This window comes from Zeus faber (assembly GCF_960531495.2).
Source record: "Zeus faber genome assembly, chromosome: 11".
NCBI lineage: Eukaryota > Metazoa > Chordata > Actinopteri > Zeiformes > Zeidae > Zeus > Zeus faber.
Genome location: NC_137205.1, coordinates 14,845,903 through 14,867,925, shown reverse-complemented (window position 1 = coordinate 14,867,925; position 22,023 = coordinate 14,845,903). Strand labels below are relative to the sequence as shown.

The following is a 22,023-nucleotide window of genomic DNA, read 5'->3' as shown; positions in this document are numbered from 1 at the left end:
CAATAAGTTGAATTTAAACGACGCAATTCTATGTCAAAATATGCAGGTATGAAATGCCAGGTGAAACCATGTGAAAAAAAAATATATTATTGTAATTTGATGACGGAAAACAAACAATCAATCAGCACAAAACAATGCCGTACATTTATTGGATATTGAAACTACATCCCTCAGATTGGACCAGATGCTACGACCTGTGGTTCTGTAAGCCCTCCCTCTCCTCTCACTCAACATCCACTGAGCGGTTCTTTATTATCCACCGAGGTGTAACTCTGCATTTCTGAGGTAAAATGGTAAAAGTGGGAGAGTTATAATAAAGCACAAAAATGTGACCGTAAAAATGTTAACAAATAAAACGTGAGATGCACCGATCGATCGGCCGGTGACGGGAATAGGCTGGTTTTCAAGGCCAATCAGTGTCAGATATATCTGATTCTGTGCCGGTCAGATTTACACGCCCTATCCTGTGCTCATGTACTGTACTCGTTAAAATGCTCCAATACTCAAACCCGCTACCAACGTAATGTAACAAAAAAGAGCGAAAGAAAGAAAATGTCGGCTGTTTGGAGGTACTTCAAGGTAAACAAAGAAGATCGCCTGATAAACTGAAGTCTTCAAATACTAGACTTCAAATACTTGGGTTCCTGGGTGAACTCCACAGAACAGGACCTTATGGTCAGGAAGGCACTAGCATGGAGGGCCCTGAACGGTATGTCAAGAGTGTGGTGCTCAAATCTCCCCCGACACATAAAGCTGAAGCTATTCCACGCCACTGTGGAGTGTGTCCTCCTGTATGGCTGCGAAAGCTGGACCCTGACACCCACCCTGCAGAAGTCCCTGGATGGGTGCTACCCCAGAATGCTACTGAGCTGTTCTGAATGTGGACCAGAACATCCACATTACCAACAAGGACCTGTACGGGCAACTGCCAAGGCTCAGCAAGAAGGTAGCATCTAGGAGGATGAGGCTGGCCGGCCACTGCCACAGACATCGGGAGCTCGCGGCCGGCAGGCTGGTCCTATGGGAACCAACGCACGGGCATCGATCGCGAGGACGTTCAGCACTAACGTATGTGGACGTCTTGAAGAAGGATGCGGGAGCTGAAAGCTCTTCGGAGCTGGCCGGGTGTATGGAGAACCGGAAGGATTGGAGACTCCGATGGAAGCTCGTCTGAGGACGTCCGAGAAAGAGAGAGAGCCTGATAACATCGTGCAGACAGCATCTATCACTGTCACAGCAGAGCTCCACTCGTGATGTAAAGTTTGACTCTTTTTTGAGACTTGTTTCCTGACGTAAAGCAAGTCTTTTCATTTGATTCGGTTGGTTTAATTTACAGTGAGTGAAGGAGGAGTTGCAGTCAATGAAAGTGAGAGGAGTTGGCCATTTATTGAATTTGTTTATTTTTTTGTAACGATTGCAATTTATTTGCAAAGTACCATATAAATATAATATCAGTGTAGATTTGCACTTAAAGTGAAAGACTTTAATTTGAAGTTTGAACTGGATATTTCCATGTTAGTTATATGTTGGGTACTACTAGAACTCAGTGAGAGTTACAGGTTGAATTATACTAAACTTGGTGACAGTCCCATGTTCAATTTTATTGGAACTCAGTGACAATTTCATGTTCCATTATTGTTCCATAGTGAACAATGAACAATAATAAACAGTGTCAAAATCAGCAATCTCACTTTTGTGGTAACTGAAAATTGCAGTGTAATCCATATGTTCAGCTGTCCTATTACGGGAGCGTGATCAGATTACGGGATGTATTTGTCATCGATGTACAGCAGATCAGAAATCGAAATCTGCAGGTCAGACTTAAAAAATAATAATAATCAGGAATAGGAATCGGCCAAGAAAATTGCAATAGATACATCTGTAGTCGGTAAACGTGTTCGGTAACTTTACGAGATGATGCATTTCAAGGTGTTCCAAATGGGATGAGTTTGTTTACTGTATATAGTTAGCCGTAGTATCTCGCATACTATGAGTAAATTATCCTCGTTATGAGACAGCTACGGTGTGAATAACTGATGGAGTCATTTAGCTGCAGTAACTCAAACACCACGGAGACTCCCTGTTACACTATTGTTAAACTCAAAATAATTTCCTAAGGTTGGCAGGTCTGCATTATGTAACAGCAAGATCACGACACAGAAAATACAGTCAGATAATGGTTGAGTTTGGGGAGGGCAGGGGGCGTGGATCCAGATCGACAATGCCGGTGACCTTGGAATCTGAATTGCAGAATGAGTATCTCAGGCATTCATCACTAGAATGTCAGGAGGTGACCCCCCAAGTCACAAAATCACAGGAAACACCAACGGCAGTAAAGTTGTGTTTTATGCATTGTGCTTTGATGTTGAAAGACACACAAGACTGGCGCGGCAAGAATGACAGAGTATGTGTTGCATACCAAAACGGTCCCATGCTTGGTTATATATACCAGATTTATTTATTCCCCAGCAATTTCACAATGATAATGCAGTTTATATAGTTCACAGCCTGACTACCATTTAGGGCTTTTTGGTTTTGTATTTTGGAGCTGTGTACTTCAGATTGATAAATAACATAACCTACCGTCATTTCACAGTTTAACAGACATCACTCTCAAAGTTCACGGTGATATTTTACTCAAAAACAGAATAATTTGCCTTTGAATGTGCTCTGTCATGAAATTGATCGATACTGCTGATAAATTGGCTGAGAAAATGTTAGGGATTCACTTTCATGGAACAATGGTGTGGTGTCAACAGCATGGCATAGTTTGAATGCGCCATGAGAGCAATGAAAACAGTGTCACTTATTCGGTCATAATATTAAGTGTTCTGGCGAATAACGAGTATGCTCATTTTTGCAGTTATCACAGTATTTTATTTTATTTTTTTTGGAGCTGAACATTCCTGGTTGCTGAACTCACTCAGGAATCCAGCACAGATCATCCCTGCCAGTAAATTTTACAGTTTTAACTGGCCATCCAGACCGATGCATCAGTGGGTGAAATAAATCAGTAGTATGTTACTGGGATGGGAGCCAGGACAACTACCCGGGGCCAGATCATCACACCTGCACAGACACAGGCTTACAACGATACGAGAACAATATGGAAAAGGATCTTGGAGAATTAGCTGTGAAATGAAGTTGCCCGTCATCATCTGCCGTCTGCCACACTTGTTTTACATCCTTTGTAAACGAATGAAAAGATTGTTTTGAAACGACTTATGCACTTGATGTGACTCAATTAGCGCTTTAATGAGCGCAGAATCTCCTCTAGCCAGTTGGTGGCTGCAGGGGCCTTTGCTGCCTCTCTATCATTCCCACTAATTAACCAAGAAGGTCCAGTTGCTTCAGAGAGGATCGCTCCAGTCCACTCAGTAAACTGCACCGTGCGGCCATTACTCCCATTGTCTTGCCCACCTCCAAATATTCAGTGATAAGTATAATCTTGTTTTCTGAAATATAACGTGCACCTAAAGCACTTACTTCTCATTATTTTGGATGTGATTCGTGCTTTTCAAGGCTCCTTTGTGTCACAACACCATTTTCAGCCTGGAGTGCCCCGAGATTCTCGTTAAGAGAGAATTCCTCGCCTAAGCGAGAATGCTGAATTTTACATGCAGATTGAGATAAAGCCTGGGAAGATTGATGCTTGTGAAATGTTTTGTTTTCTTTCTCTCCTAAGCCTTCAACCCAGACAAAGATGGAGATTATTAGTAGCATGTTTCTTACTAGGCACATCATCATTAGAAGTGTTTTTTTGAAGATCAAGATGGAAAACATCAAATGATCAAATTATATCAGTCTCACTGGTCTTCCTATCCAGTTAAAGACACACAAAGAATTTTTAAAAAACAGGACACACACACACACACACACACACACACACACACACACACACACACACACACACACACACACACAGCTGATAAAATGTAACTGTGCTTTGAAATGTGAGTGCAGCTCATCCAGGTTACTCCAGGTACTCATCCAGGTACTTCCGTCTCTGAATTAAAAAGGAAAATAAACTATTCTAAATGGCAAAAAAAACAACTGAACTGGTCTTGTGCTTCCAGTGTATAGAGCCTGATTTATATGTCATATTTCATGTGAGTGTCAAATGTTTTGTATGATTATATTTAATTGCACAATGCAGGCAGGTTCCCAAAAAAGCCCGAGCATGAGACCAACAAATATGCGACCAGTCTCTTTCATCTGTTCTAATGAGGATGAGGCCCAAGCTGAGGGTCTGTTATTCAGCCTGCTGGAGTTTTTTAAGAGGGAGGGTTGACTTTGCTGTTGTAGTTCGTAGTCTTGCTTCATGAACAAGCGAACCTAACACGGTGATTGGTTGACTCGTCTGAGGACTATTTATGGAAATACGTAACAGATTTCATACATGAAACCAAAAATAAAAGCTGACTTGCCAAGAGTGACTTGGGCTAATGTCTGCCTCCTACACGTCTGGCACCTCGTGAAGTAATCAGCTGATTTGCTTTTAAACAGGCTTCTAATTAGTAGGCGAGAATAACCATGTCTGACAGCAAAAAGCCAGTTACATTGTACTTCAAACACAAACGCAATCTAACCGCGACACGAGGGGAACATCTTTTCTTTGTTCTTTTCGACTTGTTCATGAAAAAGAAAAACGATCAAAGTCGGACTCGGGTCCACTGCAGAGGAGAGTGAGGAGCATTGGAACGTGAAGGCTTCCACGTAAATGAACCGTTCCCACTTCTGTCGAGAACCAATGAGGAATGTGAAGGTGAGTATTAATTAGAGACGGCAACATCTGCTGCAGGTAATAGGACATTAGGCCTATTTAATTTTAACTACAGTTGGCAACAATGTTTTATTCATTATTGTTCAATGACAAGTATTGGTCCTTTTAACTACGCTTAACTTATTGCATATTTTTGGAGCAGGCTTTAGAGCTAAAACGATTCATGAATTACCCTAACATCAATACCTAAGGAGTCTTAAAATCAGGACTGGACACTATATCATAGTCCGTTGCTCAAAAATGCAAAAAATGTTGCTTTTGTGAATACGACCCTACAGGGCTATCAGACTGTAATTGTATCCTGTTTCGTTTTATACAGGAGAACTGGACCGTGATGGAATTTATTGCACCTAGCATGGAGAATAAACAACAAAGGTGGACTATAATGGTTGTGTTTCATCGGTAACTGCTCCTTCCCATTCTATGTAAACAAATTGCAGAGAAAATGTTTGGATCGTTATTATATGTTTGGATATATTGTTATTGCTACGACTAAACTGAATAGGTAAACGAGGCAAAAACCCTTAAATGTTTATTTCATAATTCATATCAAAGTAATTGGTGGTAAAAGCACATTGCTCAGGATGAACCTGGAGGGATACCAGGAACTTGATTTACTTTAGCGCCACTGCCACCTGCCCGGATTAGACTCAATAGCTAGCATAGCCAACTGTACAAGTAACTTATCTTATAGTTCTGGACTATGGAGCTCACGTGCCCAGTGTAGGTGCTTTTGGACAAGGGTCAGCATTGGCAGTCTGCTCAGTCTGTGGCTACGCAGCCCCATACGTCGCAACCTGGGATGCACTGTGTGCTCTGACACCTCTCTATCATAGACACCATTAACTTTTTCAGCAGTTAGTGCTACAGTTCTGTGGGATCAGAACAGATGGGCTGGACTTGCATCAATGAGCCCATGGGTGCTCATGACCCTGACACCGGTTCACCGGTAGTCCTTCCTTGGACCACTTTTGGTATGGACTAACCAGTGCATACTGTGAACATCCCACAACACCTGTCCTTTTGGAGATGCTCTGACCCACTCGTCGAGCCATCACAATTTGGCCCTTGTCAATGTCGCTCAGATCCTTGCACTAGCCCATTTTTCCTCCAACACATCAACTTCAAGAACTGACTGTTCACTTGCTGCCAAATATATTCCAACCCTTGACAGGCGCCATTGGAGCAAGGTGAGCAATGTTATTCACTTCAGCTGTCAGTGGTTTTAATGTTGTGGCTGATCAGTGTATAAACTTTATCGGCACTTTATCAGTGAAATTTAAACCGACACGGATAGTTCTTTGGAACCCAAGTAACGGCCGATATTATCGGCTTACCAATTTTTTGTTGGGCCCTATCAAGTACCTGTACTCTAGAATTTGTATGGTGTCGTCTAGCGCAAATTGTCTCTGTGTTAACTATGAACTGTGAACTGTATCGTAAATACATCCTGGTGTGAACGCTCTTCACACCACTATCCACGCTCTCTCTCTCTTTTGCTCCTGAGTAGACTTTCAGCGAGTATGACAGAAAATTTGTATGAATTAGCAACTCATTATACCTGATGAGCTCTATGTCAGCTAATGACCCCTGAGAGACGAGGAGGACATAAGCCAATATGGAGTTCTGCTCTCAACAGTATAGGCTTATGTTTAGTTTGTGGTCAGGAGACCATGATTAACATTCTCAGGTTCTACCAATTAGACACATCTAACATCATTCTGCAGTATGTCTCACACACCCATAGCACTGACACCTGAGAACACAAACGGCCTAACATTCTCTCTTCATTCTCTCTTTTTCACCCCCACACCCCCACACCCACACACACTCCCAATCTCTTCCACTCCTGGCGCTCTTATCATGGAGTCAGCCAGGCGTGAGACGGCTGGGCTTTGGGTGTCATGGGCCTCCTCCCCGCCAGCTCCGACATTAACGCACACATCCAAACTGGACGTATTTGCTGCGCTGCTTCCCCTGCCGCCCTCCTGACAGTCCTCTTTGAGAGCATGACTAGAAACGTCCATGAAGCTGGCGATACTGCCCGCGAGCTCATATACATAACTCACCCCCCGTCATCATGTCACGACAACAATGAGCAAGCGCGCTCGGCGCACGTTGTGCCATCAATCTTGTCAGCGTGACACTGGTGGTGGAGTGTGGGTGCGTGGCTTGACAGCAGTGGACAAAAAGTAGGCCCATGCCGCCGTAAGCAACATCAACTGCATTTCAGTCTAAACAGTACTACACACCCCCCAAAACATTACAACTCCCCCTGGAGTATCGCTTGTGGTATGTGAGGACTAAGTGTGAAGGCAGATGGGTGGACCTCAGAACCACTGTCTCCTGAATAATGAATTATCAGGGAGAGTGAAACCACATCAACCAGACCAGGATTATGTTGTTAAATGCAAAAAAAATACAGGATAAATCTTGGTAAAACTAACACTAATTTGGGACTTAACCAGAAGGTAGTAAGAGCAGACAATGGATTACACACACAAACATACCAACATTTGTAGGAGTTTTGAATGATAAATTAGGGCTGGAAAATACATATCGTTATAATATTGAATTAATAATAATAAGATGTAATATTGATATTGTGATATGAAACTGGATATCATCTGAAATTTTGGTTGTCGTAATATTGTGATGTAGTAAAATGTTGTATTTAAGGCTGCATTACAGTAAAGTAATGCAACTTTCTGAACGTCATAGACCGTTCTCACTGTTCTGATCAGTGCCTCTATACCTGCCTGGTCAAAATAACATTACTAATGAGCGTTTCTCAAATATTTCTTGCGTGAAACATCCCTCATGCCCAAGATATAGTGAAATTATCGATATCATGGCGACAGATTTTGTCAATATCTCCCAGCCCCTACCTATTGAATATACATTATACAACAAATCATATTTAAAAAGAAACACCAGTTGGCCATTGAGAAAACGTGTGTGCTTTTCTGCGATATCAGATGATTCATTCAACAACTCTGAAGTTCTTTACTTCACAAAGACATTTCACATTCCATGCAGCATCACGGCTACATTGTTTCCGTTCGCTGAAGAAACAAAAGAAAGCTCTGCGCTACTTGAACTATTGATTTGTGTTTCCGGGGCTGTTGTGTTGTTAAGCCCAGGTTTCCCTCTGGCAAAGTGCTTTGTTTTAGTACCAGGTCCACACCCATGTCCTGGCTTGAAATCTTAGGGAGCAACGCAGGAGACAGCAGCAGAGAAATTGCTACAAATTCTAGTCAGTCAGCTCTTTCTAACAGCACAACAACAACAGAATGGATTTTCTTTCCCCTGCCCAAGGAGGTTCTATATTTTTCAAGAATATCTCTGGAGCAAAAAGTGGAAAATACGTTTCCTTTCTGTCCAGGCTGAAGGTCCAGCCCAGAGTGAGAGACAGGAACGAGAGAGACAGGGAATCGATGTGACCTCCAACCCCATGGGGGTGGGGGTACTCTCTGGATGCTGCCTTGGTCACGTGTGTTATTTTGACAAAAAGAGCGCACATCGGCCTGACACCGGTATAAGACCCCCATGTCCGACACAGAGGTGTACTGCACATTACCACGACGAGCCATCCAAGGCTTCAAGGTTCGACAGCTTGACATTTTGTTTTTTAGACTGTTATTTCCCATTTGTGAGGACCTGTCACTCACGATAGACCAATCGATTGATTGAAATTCTGGTGGGCCGGCATCAATAAGGCAATAAACTGACGTGTCGATGTTAGAAACTCCCTCCCCTCAGGCGCTTAGTTACAGAAATACCAGACTGAAATTCAAAATAGTCCATTTAATCAGTGGTACAGAGGGACACAGGTACAAGACTAATGTGCAGTCACAGCACTACTGACAAATGTTCTCAATGTGTAGTCATCAAGCCACTTTGGGTAAAAGTGTCTGCTCGTTGACATTGCATAATGTAATGTAATGAGAGAAATTATGAAAATGTGCAATGTACACATGTCAAAGGGCTGCGATATCAGAAGCAATGACAGCAATGAGTCAATGTCCCTGTTCATGCTGCATTGCAAACCAAATTATCCAATCAAACAATGACTTTTGAACATGTGACATGAACTAAAGGCAAAAACAAAATATATCTAAAAACAAACCATCTGTATTAGACAAAAAAAACAACTGGCAAAGGAGTCTGCACTGTAAAAGGGGAGTACGACTGCTGTGCAGAGATACTTTGGATATGGAAGGGATGACATCACTCTTTTTATATTAACCTGTCAGCATGCTGGGCATACAACACAGAGTATTTGTATGCCATTGCATTCAGGACCGAGTTAGTCTGCAAGTGGAGTTCAAGTTCTCAACCTGAACTGCTGCAATAACTCTGTCCTGTGGATGACCTGTAGAATGACAAGAGCACAGTTTTTGGTTATGGAGAGCCACCACCAACCCCCCTCTTTGGAGAAATATTTATCATGTTTGGGTCTATAAACAACTGATCACTACAAGAATCACCATGGTGAGACAAATAAACATAGAAACAAACAACATTTACGCAAAAACATGAACACTGGATGACAACATGTATGGAAAAACAGTGAATTAGGTCCAGGAAAACTGGAACTACAACTGGTCACGTGGCCTCTTCCTGTCATAATTACCGCAGCAAATGAGGGAGGAAAGGAGAGGAATGCAACCAGGAGGGTGCTGGGGTGCACTTGAAGCAGGTGTGTGTGTGTGTGTGTGTGTGTGTGTGTGTGTGTGTGTGTGAGATGTCCACCAGTGAGTGTACATGACTTATCCCCATTGGTACTGGTGTAGAAGATCGGAATTATGTCGCAGCGCCTCCAAGCAGCTGAAGGGGCCCCGAAGCCCCCCGAACTCCATAGCCCCTTGGACACTCGTCGGCTGCAGAAAATCCTGTAACCTGTATCCGGTAACCTGCCCTGCGGCCACAGAAGACCCATGGCCCCCAGAGAAGCCAGAGGGCCCCACGCCCAGCCCCGAGGAGCATGACGCAAGGCACGGACCGCGGGCCCGGATCACGGCCCCACGGCGACAGACCGACACCCCGCCTAAGCCGCCCGCCCCACTGGCGAGCTGGCAGGACCCCCACGCCCCGACCAGACGCCCCGCCCGGCGTGTGTGCCAAGTGCCCATACACGTAGCAGCGTGTGCCCAGCGCGGGGCACCTCGATGTTACAGCCCCCCGGTGATGCCGGCAGGCCGCCAGGTATACAGGCCCCCGCCACCCCCAGCACCCGGGGCGCCCACCGTAGAGAAGCCACAGCACAGAAGCAAAAGTTCAACAGCCGCCCTTCACACCCCAACCCACAACAGCAAGCAGTCCCCCCAGGGGCCCCGGAAGGCACCCGGCGGCGCTCTCCACAGCCCCACCAGGTCGCAGCACATCCCAAGCCACCTGGCGCAAGCCGTTAGGACACCAGCCAGGCCATGGGGGGGGGCCCACCCAACCGCCCCCCGGCCAACCACGCCCCCACACCGACCCACAAGCGACCGGCCACCACGGAAAAAAAACCCCAGTGCTCAATGTGTGCTGTTGGTAATTGCAGTTAAAATTGCGGGGTTGGGGGTGCGAGTCGTTCAGGCAAATCGAACCTGAATCACTCGCACCCCTCCTGTCCCGCAGACCCTGACTGATGGAGTGTTGTTCGAGTAGGATTGGTGTGCCAGTGTATGTGTTCTAAACTAATGTGAGTGGGATTAAAATTTTGAGACGGACGAGAAGCACGCTTGGGCAGGAGCGTGACAGGCCACCCACATAGCCTGCACCCCGCCCATCCTGCAAGCCCTCGGTCTATTGTGTGGTGTCTGTGCTGAGTATGAGTTTTAGCACTGGGAGAGATAGGCGAGTCGCAACCAGATCGATCCAGCGGCGCAGCAGGCCGGGGAGCAACCACGCAGACCCCCTCCCCCCCGGACCCAACCGCACCCCAGTGCGCCCACCTCCCATACCTGGTTGCAGCCAACCTACAGCGATCAGCCAAGGGTGCAGAGCGTCCGCTGTGCGCATCCGCCATGTCGGGCAGCTCCGCGCCCTCATCAGGCCCCTGATCAGCCCCCATCCGCCGATCATGCGGACTACAGAACAGAGGGTGGCAGACAGCATACCCACCAACAGGCTGACCTCCCCAGCGACGAGCGCCCCACGCAGAGTGTCAGAGGGCAGGTACCTCGGCAGCCCGGTGTGATGACAGGAGACTGCCACCCACGAAGGAGGCCCCGCGCATAGCACAGCCAGCCATGTTCAGGACTCAGGTTGACAGGACCAGACGGAAAGCCTAACCAGCCCCGGCACAACTGGCCACCCCCCCCATGGGACGCAGAGATGTTTTTCCATTGAGATGTAATCTATTAATAATTGCAAGCATTGGGATGTGGTGAGATTATCGCTCTTCATCCAATTGAGTAATACTGTTTTCTTGGCCATTGTTAAGGCGATGAAAATGGGTTGTTGGGGTTTCAGTGGTGGGTCGACTGAGGAGAGGTCACCGAGAAGACATATAGACGGGGAGAATGGAATGCTGCGACCCAGAAGGTTGATAGCTTCTTGGTGATGTTGGTCCAGAATGCTAGGATTGGTGGGCAGAGCCAGAAGGCATGAAAGTAGTCATCTCTGGTATCAAGGGAACAGTGGGAGCAAATATCTTCATCCACAAAACCCATTTTGAACATTTTGTGTTCCGTGATATGGGCTCTGTGCAAAATCTTATATTGGATGAGTTGCATTTTGGAGCTGTGGGTCATAGAAAAGGTGTTGTTGCAAATAAGCTTCCACAGGTTGATATCGGTGGGAACAGCAAGGTCTCTTTCCCATTTCATTGTAGGTAAAGATAAGGTGTCGTCTGTTTTCAACAAAAGTTTGTATATTCTGGAAAAGGGGTTTTTCAAGTGACCGATATGAGTGAGATGTTCAATAACTTCAGGTGGTTGTAGGATGTTGTTAGTCAATTTGATTTTAACTTTTAGAGACTGCTGTAATTGAAGGAATTAAAGGAAGCCATAGCCACCGATATTATACCTTTGGGTTAAGGTTCGGAAGGATAAAAGCAAATTGTTTTCAAAAATGTGTTCCAGATGGGTAATTTCTTGTCTTTTCCAAGACCTAAAGATTATTGGTCTGTTTTTAACAAAGAAATCTGGGTTGTGCCAGATTGGCGTGAATTTGTTTGGAGATAGAGTGAGACCACTGAGTTTGAGGAATTTCCACCAGGCTGACAGAGTTGTTGAGATAAATGGGTTTTTAAAGCAATTGTGTTTCCTTATAGATTCAGTAAGGAATGGGAGATCGGATAATGATAACTCCTGACATTCAGATTGTTCACTATCCATGGGCCAATTGTTGTTCTGGTTGTAACCAATTAATTATAAATTGAAGATGGAATAGATAGTAGATAGTAGTATCTAAAGTTTGGGGTTGCTAGGCCTCCACAGTCTTTCTGTAGTGTTGTAGTGTTTCTCAGTTTGTCTGTAGTGTTGCTCGTTTAATTCTCGGTTTCTAGTATTTCCAATAAAAAATTTGGACTATTGAGAGTATTAAACCAATGTACTGTTGGTTGCACTGGGGTCATTGAAAATATATAGTTTATTTTTGGAAGTATATTCATTTTCACTGCTGCTATCCTACCAATTAGTGAGATGGGTAGGTTGTTCCATCGAATAAGGTCTTCTTCAATTGATTTGAGCAATGGAGTGAAGTTAAGGGTAAACAAATTTGATAGATTGGGGGAGATATCAATACCAAGGTATATAAAATTGCCCGTTCTGATGGTTAAGTGAAGTTTCTGGGTTGCAGCATTACAGTCCTGCTACAGTCTAACTTATTAATTAGTCTGAGATAGCTGAGAATTTAGATATAAAATTGAACACCTCCGGCAGGGATGATATTGGGTTCCGTATGTACAACAGGATATCATCTGCATACAAACTGAATTTGTGAACAGAATCTCTTGTTTGTATGCCTACAATATTACTGTTTTGACAATTAGTCACCGCGAGGGGTTCAATAAAGATGTCGAATAGAAAAGGGGAGAGCGGACATCCTTGTCTTGTGTTGCGTGTGAAACGCTGTGATCCCTTGAACTTGAACTTAAAGTATAACCATTGGTGATAACAGAAGCAGGTGGAGAGTTGAAGAGGATTTTGATCCATTGAATGAGGTACTCTCCAAAGCCAAATTTGTTGAGGATTCAAAAGAGATATGTCCAATTAACTCCATCAAATGCTTTTTCGGCATCCAAAGAGGCAATAATAGTATTAAAGTTGTTCCTTTTACATATGCTCATCAGACTGAATAAACGACGCATATTGCTGGATGAGTGTCTGCTTTTGACAAAGCCTCTTTGATCTGGGTGAATTATAAATTGAATTACCTTTGACCTAAGGCTTATGGGTCTGTAACTGGAGGTGAGGGTTGGGTCCTTTTTGGGTTTGAGCAAAACCAAAGTGAGAGCAGTGTTCATGTGCGGGGGGGCATTGTGGAGGTTGACTTGACCTCTGTAACCATTCTGATGAATAATGGGGAGATAAGTGACCAGAAGTGTTTATAAAATTCCACTGGGTAGCCATCTGATCCAGGTGATTTATTGTTGGGCATAGAGAAGAGAGCTTTCCTGATTTCTTCAAGAGTAAGTGGTTGATCTAAGGTGGTAGCCTGCTCCGTCGAAAGTTTAGGAAGGTCAATATCATCAAGGAATGAGTGAATGTTTGATATATTCGATTCATTATCCGAGTGATATAGGTTATTATAAAAGTCTCTAAATATGTTACTGATGTCTAGTATGTTATTCTACCCTGTGGATCTTTGTGGCTGTAATAAGTGATTTTTCTCTATCAGGTTTCAATTGATTGGCAAGAAATTTACCTGATTTGTCATTGAATTCAAAATAATTTTCTCTTGTTCATTGCATAAGGAATTGTGTCTTTTGATGGATGATAGATTCAAGGTGAGATGTAATTGTCCTGATCTCATTTCGGATTTGCTCAGAAAATGAGTGGGCTTGTTGGGAGTGCAACTCCTTTAGTCGCTGTTCGAGTTTATTTTGGCATTCTTGTCCTTTCTTTTTCTTGTGAGTGGAGAATGAAATAATACTACCTCTTAGAACTGCCTTAGCTGTTTCCCAAAGTAAGGATGGTGATATTTCTGGGGAGTCATTCAGTTCAAAGAAGGAAGTCCATTCTCTTGGAAGGGATGACATCACAAAAACACAGCGTCGGCAGAAAGACCAGAGGCAGCAACACGGGTTACAAATATTTACCGTCATCATCACACGTCACCCGAGTGGGGTTTCCAGGGCCCTCTGACACAGAGACATGGGGTTGAAAAGTACCAGTTTTATTGTAGAGAGTGGGCAAGTTGGAACAAGCCCGGAGCAGATGAATAACATGTCATGACAAGGGGTCCTCTGTGTGTGTGTGTGTGTGTGTGTGTGTGTGTGTGGGGGGGGGGGGGGGGGGGGGGGGATGGGTGTTTTACATGTTGCTTGTTGATTACTCTAACAAGCAACAGGCGCACAGCCACCCTGATCCTGGGCCCAATTATCTAGACCAAAGACAGGTGTGACTGCTTAAACCACACCACCCCCACACCACAATGGCCATTTGTGAAAAAAGCTGAAATAAGTATCATTCACCCCTGACTGACTATGTCGGCAACACTTGAAACCGAATTTGGGTTTGTAGGCGATATAAATCATGTACACGATAGGACTTCATTTTTCAAGTTTCTATTCACAAAATGTGATAGCTATCAGATGTTAGTGGAATCAACACTAGTGCAAATGGAAAACTTGCGTATGAACCATTCTTTGGTCTCGTAGGCAGTGAACCAGACACTTAAAGTCAGTGTTTGAAGATGGATGCATTTCATAATAAACAGGCGGAGTATTGCTCTGGTCTTGCCAGATATCAGAGCAATAAGGAGCGGTTTGTGTGACGTGCATTCTGTATTAATATCCATCACCAAACTCAATGAGTGGTCAGTAGCGACCTCATTTGATTTAATTACTACCATTTCGGCTTTCATGGACGACATAAAAACACTATACGCTCGCTATATCATATTATTATATGCTACATTCAAAATTGATGATGGACACAGACAAATTTTGTTCAAAGCTGTGGACCTGTAATGCACTTATCACACTGAATATTTTCCCATATATCATGCTGAAAGAAGCATTCAATCAATGAATGTAACACGGTATCATGACTGGCTATGTGCTCATGAAGGGAAACTCAAGTTGTTACGACTTCATAGGTGGATTGTTTATCGTCTTCCTCATTTGATGTGTGTTGATATACTGTATTTTCATTGGCGCTTTCTGGAACTCATTGAAAATGAGCTTTCCTGGCACCATGTGACTGGTCAGCCACCTGCAGGCGCACACACACACACACACACACACACACACACACACACACACACACACACACACACACACACACACACACACACACACACACACACACACACACACACACACACACACACACACACGCACGCGCGACCCGTTATTAAATGGGCCCCGGAGCTAAATTATTAAAGACTGTAGTATCGATAAGCTCCAACGTTACCAGTTCTCTTCATGGTGTTGGAGAGATTAAGAAAATGTCATTTTTATTTATTCAGGCTATATAACCCGTGTCTAACTTGCAATAATATTAAGATATTCATCTAGGAAGTATTTTTGCTATTGACCAAACACCCCTCCTCTCGCTCTCTGCTGCTCCATCGAGATAGGCGTGAGGGGGGCGGGGCCGGCTCCCTTTGCCTGGCTCTCACACACGCAAAAAGAGACGAGGGCGCAGATTGCGCCCGGACCGCCCCCTCTTCATGCGTAATGCGCAGAAAATAAAGGAATGCCCCACACTGTTTTTTAGTCGATTTATTAGATAAGATATGTTTATTATTCTCCTTATTTATAATTCCCCATTGGAATGTTATCCCTGTGTATTTTTGTAAGCTTATATCCGTTTTAACCTGTTATTGTTGCGCACAATGACTAAAAAAACACCCAAAAGAACACTGCGCAAATCTTTCCAACTGATGATTCGACTCGTCGACTTTCAGGGGGCAGCTCCTACGACATTATGATCCATTTAAAAATGCAATTGCAACATGACCAGTCTCAAAGTGAGGCCAGTCTCTCTCTCCCTCTCTCTCTCTCAATTCCAGCATTGTGTCTCCCCACATGTTTATTGTGCCGTCTTCTCCTCTTTAACAAGCAGCGCCCTCTTTCAATCTTCCTTCTCATCTCTCCTGACTGGCGCCCTCTCTCGCTCTCATCAAACTTGACAGACCATCGTCAGCGTGTTATCTGAGCACCATGAGGGAGAGGCGCCGTGGTGGGTGGTGGAGTCACTAAAAATGCCCTTTAAGAAACAGACTCTCAAGTTATGGCTCGTGGAGGAATATAGAACAACTTGATAACACCACACGAGCCATTAATCCCTCCACCAAAACCGTAGCTTTAAGATTATATTACTGGGTTCCCATAAAAAAAAAAGATTTTGGAGCAATGAAACGCAACGTTTGAATGAAAGGGTTGCAGTTGTTCTATGCCGCTGTGATGGCAATACTGCTCTGTATCGAGCCGTATAATAATCCGGTGAACTGATGAGGCCACAGGTTCTATGTTAAGGCTAAGCGATATTGCCAGAAAGAAATATCACAATATTTTTGGACAAAAAACAAATCCTAATGGAAACAAAGGGATTTAGGCTCGGCTGGTCATTGCAGTTTACATCTGTGATATCACCTTTGCCCGCTAGATGGTGCAGCAGCCGATTCATATTCAGGCTACCTCGATATCGATATTTCATCTCACATTTGAGAAACAATCACGAGTAATGTCCACGGACGTTATGACCAGGCAGGTGGAAGCATTGATTAGAACCACAAGAACGGTCTATAAAGTTCAGAAAATCCCACTACTCTACTGTAATGCTCAAAGATGATATTTAACAATATCGATATTATCACCCATTGTGTGGCCAGAATAAAGGTGTGAACACAGACACCGTTTTGTTCGTGATGTTGTTCCAAGAAGGTCCTGATCAGACGATTCAGGACCAGCGGTTAATTTGTGTGTGTGATATGGGGCCCGGGGTCTGGATCAACGTGGCCCAAGTGCACGAAGGAGTGCGTCTCTGAGCGAGGGGGCTGAAGCCGGCCTGACGCACTGAGCTGATTCACTCTGGCAGACACTGATGTGGCTTGTCAGCTTGATCACAGCGTTTAATTAAGGTTGTAATCTCATTCAGAGGGAGAGAGAGAGAGAGAGAGAGAGAGAGAGAGAGAGAGAGAGAGAGAGAGAGAGAGGGGGGCAAGGTAACCTCCGACAGAAAAAAAGGATTTTATCCATTTTAAATTGTAAAAAAAATATTGAAAGAGAGAGATGTAACCATGAGGAAATTGGGCCCAACACTCATATCAGGAGGTATGCAGCACTCACACACAGACACATTGATCGTCTATCATCTATCTATCGCGACGTGAATACTTAATATTGAAGCAAGTCGTCCAAGTTGATTTTTAATCCAAGTATGAAAATATCCCCTTCTAACATGTCATTGAATATTACATGTTAATATATGGGGTCTGAGGTCCTCAAGACAATTTTTTCGTTTTTGTTTTTTTTGCTGAAAATACTGGATTATGCATTCTAGCCCTTGTGACATGCCTCTTTAACCGCCCTGTTCTCGGCAGCCTGTTTCTGTGAGAGCCGCTTTAAATGTAAATGAGCAGCCAGGCCCCTAGTTCTGTGAGCCAATGGGGTTTGGGCTTTGAGGTCTGTTCTGTTGTATTAAGTTAGTAAACTTTCACTGATTTCATCAGTCCACCAAAATCTGTTTCTGAACAAATTTGAGGCCAGAAATAAGCAATCCAACCGCCCAATCTCCACTTATATTAGATCTACAAGGCCTCATTTGAAAGTTTGTTCTTTGACTTTGTTTCGCCGTTCTCCAAGCTTGTGGGGGACATCGCACTGGGACACCGCACGCAGGGATTTTTTTGTTTTACTTCAACGTCACAAAATCAAATAAAAACATTGACAATACAAACACACTATTTATATCGGTTTTGTTTGGAGAAACGCACAGTGGATTGCGTACCGCAGCCTGCAGTCGCTCTACCACATACCTTTTTATTTTTATTGTTTTTAGAAAGAAATTTTTTTTAAATACTTACATTTCCATCGTCTGCAGTTTCTTCACGGACCGTTGGCATTAATTCCTCTTTCTTTTAATAGATTTGTGCTAGTCTGTAAGCCAACAGAGCAGTTCCCAGCAGCGCTTGTTATTCTCCGGCCGTGGGTGGAGCTCCTCAGATGGAAGGTGATTCTAATTCTACTGAAGACCCACTTGACGTAGGAAGGGCTGCAAACATGAACGGCTTATATCACCACATGTTTTATGAAATAGACAGCTCACAAAAACGGACTCAGTTGTGTTATTTCATAGTTTGTGTGTTAGTAGATCCATGAGAGACCTAAATCTATATTCACAAGCACTGGCGAAAAAGTGAGTTTTTCCATAAGAGGTCCCCTTAAACTGGTCATTTCACTTCCTACCCTGTACAAGATTTCACAACAGAGAACTAGTTTTAAAGATTCTAACGAGGTAATGCTCTTTCCCTTTTCCGTGCAGTCTTGTGCTCCATTTCCATCAGTCACATTGCACGACTCCCATGTTGTTCTCCCAAATTCCTCCCCGCAGTCATCATCACTGTGTCACTCAAACGCTGTCTCCGGTCTCTGGAGTGTTGCCGTAATGTGGTCCCTACTCGTGTGCACATGTAGGTTTAGGAGCATGTGCACGTGGCAGTTAGCGCATGCACGTACTATTTTTACCCCCTCTTGTTTTTTTCCTCCCGAAAGTGCCGGAGATATGAAGGTGCGCCACTGCGGTGACAGAGCGGGGCGATGAGGGTTCAGCCGAGGCGACAGAGGGAGTCACATGAGGAAGAGCAACAGGCAGAGAGAGGGCATAGAGGACGACGCTGCCTTCTAGTATCTCCTCTGTCGACAAGATTATCTTTGATCCAGACATGGGGTCAAAGGAGTACCAGAAGACACTCAAGACGGTTTTGCCGACGGGGGATTCAAGCAGAGAATCACAATGGAGAGCGGGTAAAAGCATGGCAGTGGAATAGCGATGCAAAAGAGAGCTTTGGCTTTCCGCTCGAGAGTTATAAAACAAGTCCAACTACAGAGAAAATCCACACGTTCATCTGACAGCGATTACCAGGGGAACTTGTAGCGCCCCCATGGCCGGATGCAAAAAGTATCCCAAAAAGACAGCCCCAACCTTCGATATGAACAGAAAGGAACCAGAGCACCCTCCGTCCTCTCGTGTTTTCCCAAATCGCCGTCCCTGAAGAATTTACACCTCATGATAAGAAATCCTATCCATCTGGATAAGCAATGATAAAGAGCTGCTTCTGATGTTTTCCCTTGATGACAACAGAGGCTGCCACACTAGAATGGAACAGTTCATCAAAGCAGAGCAGCTCTATGGGGCATCACTTGCATTGTGTGTGCGTCGTTACTCATTCTCTCTCATTGTTGCTCATTTAAAGAGAAAAACAAAAAACATTTCATTTACTGCAGCTTGTATCAGCCCTTATCCATGCCTAGGCTCTGGTTAAGTGGTTAGGTGACATTCAAGGGAAACTTCCCTGTGTTCAAGGAAGGAAACATAGCCTCTGGTGACCGGTAAGTGTACTTGTCCACTAGCAGACAAGACAAGACACTCGCACAGAATATCAAAATAACGGGTCGTGGCTAGTCTCGGGCGATTGGACAGCTTTATTGGCAATCGGCTATTGTTTTTTGTTATGGGGGATTTTTTGTCCATTTATTTTGTTCATTGAATGGTCTGTCTCCTGGAGTCCATTTCAACTCCGCAAATAACTGACCTGTCTTTAAAACCTAGTGTGTCGCGGCCGACAATGATATGCGTCTCTTCTCTGTCATTTGCCTCTTGGTGAAATCACATGCGCCGTTGATTTTATTGGATAGTCCTCGCTTTTGACCAACCACACGGATTTGATGTCACACTCAGCCAACCAGAAGCTCCATTACTATCCACCACAGTAGACTTTCTACACCAGCGTTGGAAATTATTTTTGCAGACAGAGGTAACGAGGAGCGGGAGATTTATCTGAGCCCGATCAGTGAGAATGGTTCGCAAAACACGCAAATATAGCAGCAATCGCCAGTTGTTGGGCTAGGATAGGAACATTTTGACAGAGCGCCCAATTGTCAAAGCTTAATACAATTAACTGACCATTGAAGATTTTTCTCACCTTTTGGAAAATTATTTTTGTTCAAATCGAATTAACACCTCCTATTTTAATAGGAAATATTATCTTGTTTTTCGGGTCATAGCCCCACTTACAGCCTCGAGTACTGATTATCTAAGACTTTCCAATTTAATTTTACACACAGTGTGCTCTTAATTTTATGGTCTTTGGCCGGATATGATAAGAGAGAGCAGATCAAGAAGTGTGCAACAAGTGGGTGTTGAGTATGTTCAAGATCAAGAGATTATTTGTCACATACATGTACATGCTTTCCTTTTCATGGTACCAGGCATCAATTCTAGTCTGTTTAAAAAAAGGAGAAATATATTCCCATAAACAAGATCATAAATGGCCTAATGGAAAATCATTTCCTTGTTTTAGTTGCGCAGAAACTTTTTTTCTTCAATACACCGGGAGCCAATTATCCCAAGAGATGTGACTTAAAATTTGCAGCAATTTAATTTCCAAGTTGGTGGAAAAATAACTGGTATACAATGCTGCTATAAATAATAATCCAATGCCAAGATGGATAAACACCAGAATAGCCTCGTCATATTTTGGCTGTTTTGATCTGCTTTCACAGCCAATTCTGCCGGTAACCAAACACTGTATAGAGGCCTCCAACTAGTTGGGGAAATCATTAAAGTATCTATTGGTATCTATTGAGCACAGACAGGATGCCGGTTAATACTTTAGCACGGTGCCATCTTTTAGGTTTGACAAGCAACACAAAAGGTGAAAAGGTAACAGCAGACAATCCTTACATATGCAGAGCTTACACCACCTGTAACAAAATGCTTTAAGTCCCAGATACACAGTGGGACGCACATGGCAGCGCAGCATGAAAACAGCAGCTATCAGGATGGATCAAGTCAATTCACAGGAAGAAGCCTGTCCTAAATTCACGCCATGGAGACTCAGCAGTGTACGCACCCTAGGACACACAGTATACGAGGTCAGTTCCATGAACACTGATCCTCACTGATCCCCTGTTTTGGCATTTCCAAATAGCAACACTGGTGAACTCACAGTTTTGAAGTCGCGCTGGTTGCACTCCTGGCCCTGGTAGCGACAGTAGAGCATCATCTCCTTGAGGTCGTGGCCTACCCTCTCGGTGAACTCCTTCATGCTGAACATCTTGGGAGTGTACGCGGTGAAGTTGGCCCGCTCCTGGAGGAAGGCCAACACGTCGGGCTCGGCCAGGTGAGGCTGGGGGATGGTGAGGTGCACGTCCAGCAGTGCCAGCAGCTCCCCGGCATGGTACAGGTCATTGCGAGTCAGCCGGCTGAAGCGGTAGGCGTTCAGGTTGCAAATGGTGACCGCGGGGAAGACAAGGCTGCCGGACACCACGGCTTCCACGCTGGTCACGTGAGGGTAGGATAGGAAGTACGTCAGGCGCTCGGCACTCTCAAGGGCCAGCAGTCCCAGGCAGGCCAGCAGGGCGGCCGCCCAGAGCAGGCGGCGTGCTGTGGGCTGGCCATAGGGGAAGATGAAGCGCAGGCCGTGCAGCGTGCTGGAATGGGCAAAGGCCTGCCAGGACGTTGGCCGCAGGCTGGAGCTCTCGTGACTGCCCTCGCTCCCACAGCTGTCCTTCAGGTCCATCATCAATGCTCCGGCCCCTCCGGGGCCCGGAGGGGAATTCACTCCTGGAAAACACAGGTGAGAGACATGGGTCAACATACTCCCCATAGACACACAATGAATAATATTCTGTGATGTGCTGACCTTGCTCTACTATAAACTAGTATGAGAGATAGTCGAGCAGTGGTAAACAGAGAAATAGAGAGAAATCATGAGAAAGAAAGAAACGAAAAGACTTACGAAACACTGAACGAAACAAATTAGTAGAAAAGCACATCAATCAGAACGCCAAAGACAGAAAGGATCCGGTCAGATAAAACGATGCAGGCGGACAGACAGAGCAGAGAGCTTCACAT

The 22,023-nt window shown here is 44.4% G+C and overlaps 1 protein-coding gene across 1 annotated transcript in view; it reads right to left on the bottom strand.

The window, feature by feature from the left end:
- The window catches only part of asic2 (acid-sensing (proton-gated) ion channel 2), a gene marked incomplete at both ends in the record, with an annotated part of 331,233 nt that extends 309,545 nt beyond the window's left edge, over positions 1-21,688 (bottom strand). The window contains one exon of the mRNA XM_080009943.1: positions 21,116-21,688. Coding sequence (XP_079866069.1) covers positions 21,116-21,688 — 573 coding nt within the window. The remainder of the gene's footprint in view (positions 1-21,115) is intronic.
- Positions 21,689-22,023: the final 335 nt, after the last annotated feature.